General features: G+C 45.8%; 1 protein-coding gene across 4 annotated transcripts in view; it reads right to left on the minus strand.

The window, feature by feature from the left end:
• atrnl1b (attractin-like 1b) overlaps positions 1-2,500 on the minus strand; it is a 302,089-nt gene that overhangs the window by 117,963 nt on the left and 181,626 nt on the right. For all 4 annotated transcript variants that reach the window (XM_063220554.1, XM_063220555.1, XM_063220557.1 and 1 more), the window contains one exon: positions 147-208. In XM_063220554.1, coding sequence (XP_063076624.1) covers positions 147-208 — 62 coding nt within the window. The remainder of the gene's footprint in view (positions 1-146; positions 209-2,500) is intronic.

Raw genomic sequence — 2,500 nt, forward strand, 5'->3', positions numbered from 1 at the left:
CTTTGAACTCTGTATTGTCATGTTCCTGCCATGGTTGTCTTCTGAGGCGAAAACAAAAGAAGGGACTTAATTTAAATGAAAAAAATATGTACAATACTTCAAAGAAAGCAAACCGTGAATGTGAGGGAAACAAATGAAGAGCTTACCTAAAGAATGTCACAAAAAACTGCACAAGGTCCATAAAGTTGTTGTGCTGTGAGAAGGCGATCTGTGGGAGGGAGAGAGAGAGAGAGACAGAGAGAGAGAGAGAGACACAGAGAGAGAGAGAGAGAGAGAGAGGCAGAGAAAGAGAGAGAGAGAGAGAGACAGAGAGAGAGAGAGAGACACAGAGAGAGAGAGAGAGAGAGAGAGGCAGAGAAAGAGAGAGAGAGAGAGAGATGGTTAAACAGGGACATTTTATGTCACAGTACAGTTGAGAGTGAACGTCTGAGAGAGAGACAGTAGAAACAGTTGAAATACAATATAACATACTGTGGGAAGACAGTAAAGAGAGAACAGAGATTTAAAACTCATTTATTGGACATCACCACCAGTTCATAACATACAAAATATTTCCTACAACATCTCCCCTCTGCACACTCTCAATACAGGAAAATCATCTGGGAGAGAGAACAGAGAGAGATAGTAGAGAGAGAGATACAAAGACAGAGATAGTAGAGAGAGATACTAAGACCGAGACAGTGACCGCTTTTACATGCGAGGCATATCCTGCGTTTGAGCAGTATTCCGTGTGTGCACACAAGTTACGTCAACTCTTTATGAATTCCATTCATGACTGCATTCCAGGAATACTTTGGTAGCACACTGCTCCTCCAGACATTTAAAGAGGAATATTCCGGAACTTGTTTCTGACCGAATAGTGATAATATTCCATCTGAATCCAGAATATTCCGTAAATAAAGAGAGAAAGAAAGAAAGAAAGAAAGAAAGAAAGAAAGAAAGAAAGAAAGAAAGAAAGAAAGAAAGAAAGAAAGAAAGAAAGAAAGAAAGAAAGAAAGAAAGAAAGAAAGACAGATGGCGAGCCAGGGCAGATGTGAGAGCTCAGCGCAGGGAACACACAGACAGACGCCACACCCGAAATGTAAGAGACACCGTCTCGTGTTTGACATGGTTCCCGGAGCCAAATGGTGCAGGGGTGAGGGGTCAAGTCCAACCCTGGGGGGGACCACCGTCACCGCAGACAAATGTATGTGTGTGTGTGTGGTGTGTGTGTGTGTATGCGTGCGTGCGCATGTGTGCGTTTGTAGACGCTGCCGTCTGTGGCGTTCTGGCCACCTGCCAAAAGCCTAATTGCAGAAACTGTAAGTTTACCCTCACGTCACCCAATCACAGGTCCAGAGGTGAACTTTCCTTTCCTTTTTTTGTCAAGAGGGAGAAAAAAAACAATTTAAGCCTCGAAGGTGTGTGGCTGCCCGCACCAGTGCGTCTGTGTGTGTGTGTGTGTGTGTGTGTGTGTGTGTGTGTGTGTGTGTGTGTGTGTGTGTGTGTGTGTGTGTGTGTGTGTGTGTGTGTGTGTGTGTGTGTGAGTGTGTGTGTGTGTGTGTGTGTCTGTGTGTGTGTGTGTGTGTGTGTGTGTGTGTGTGTCTGAGTGTGTGTCTGAGTGTGTGTCTGAGTGTGTGTCTGAGTGTGTGTCTGAGTGTGTGTCTGAGTGTGTGTGTCTGTGTGTGTGTCTGTGTGTGTGTGCAAGTGTAAGTGTCTGTATGTTTATGAGTATGCCTCTGTGTGCGTGCGTGCGTGCGTGCGTGCGTGCGTGCGTGCGTGCGTGCGTGGTGTGTGTGTATGTACGGGCGCAAATTTGTGTGACATTGGATATGAAAATGCACCGCATTCTGCCCCCCGTTTTAAATGGGAGCGTACGCAACCAGAATTTGTCCACACGCAGCCAGAGGGGAGCTTTAAAGGTGATTGATGGCCCAGATCGTATGACTGGCCTATGTGAGAAGCAGAATAAGAGAGATCATTAGAGGGGAAAAAGAGGAGGAGAGAGAGGGAGCAATAGAGTGAAAGAGAAAGAGAGGTGAAGGGAATGGAAGAGAACAGAATAGATAGAGAGTGATGACAAGGGAAGGAGAGATTGAGAGAGACACGGGGGTGAGACAGACAGAGAGAGAGAGAGATAAAGAAAGGTAGAGTGAAAGAACGTAGAAAACAAATTGAAAACTTTTCTTAATGACATATTTCTGGTCTAGCCCTAAGGTTATAGCATCGTATGATTGTGGTATGTGTGTGTGTACATCTATGCATTTGAGGCATGGACATTTGAGTATGTGTGTGTTTGTGTGCAAGTGTGCGACCGCCTGTGTGTGTGTGTGAGCAAGTTACAGGGCCAAATAGTGGAGGAACACACTCAACTCACACCCTCCTTTTCAAGCAGTAGTGAGACACAAGTGCGCGCACGCACACACGCACGCACGCACACCACAGGAGCAGTAGTGGTGGGGATTATCTGGGAACATGAGCTGGTGATAAGGAGACCGCTGATGAGCTAACCTTCAGGAAA

This window comes from Engraulis encrasicolus, chromosome 17, assembly GCF_034702125.1.
Source record: "Engraulis encrasicolus isolate BLACKSEA-1 chromosome 17, IST_EnEncr_1.0, whole genome shotgun sequence".
In the NCBI taxonomy this organism is placed as follows: Eukaryota; Metazoa; Chordata; class Actinopteri; order Clupeiformes; family Engraulidae; genus Engraulis; species Engraulis encrasicolus.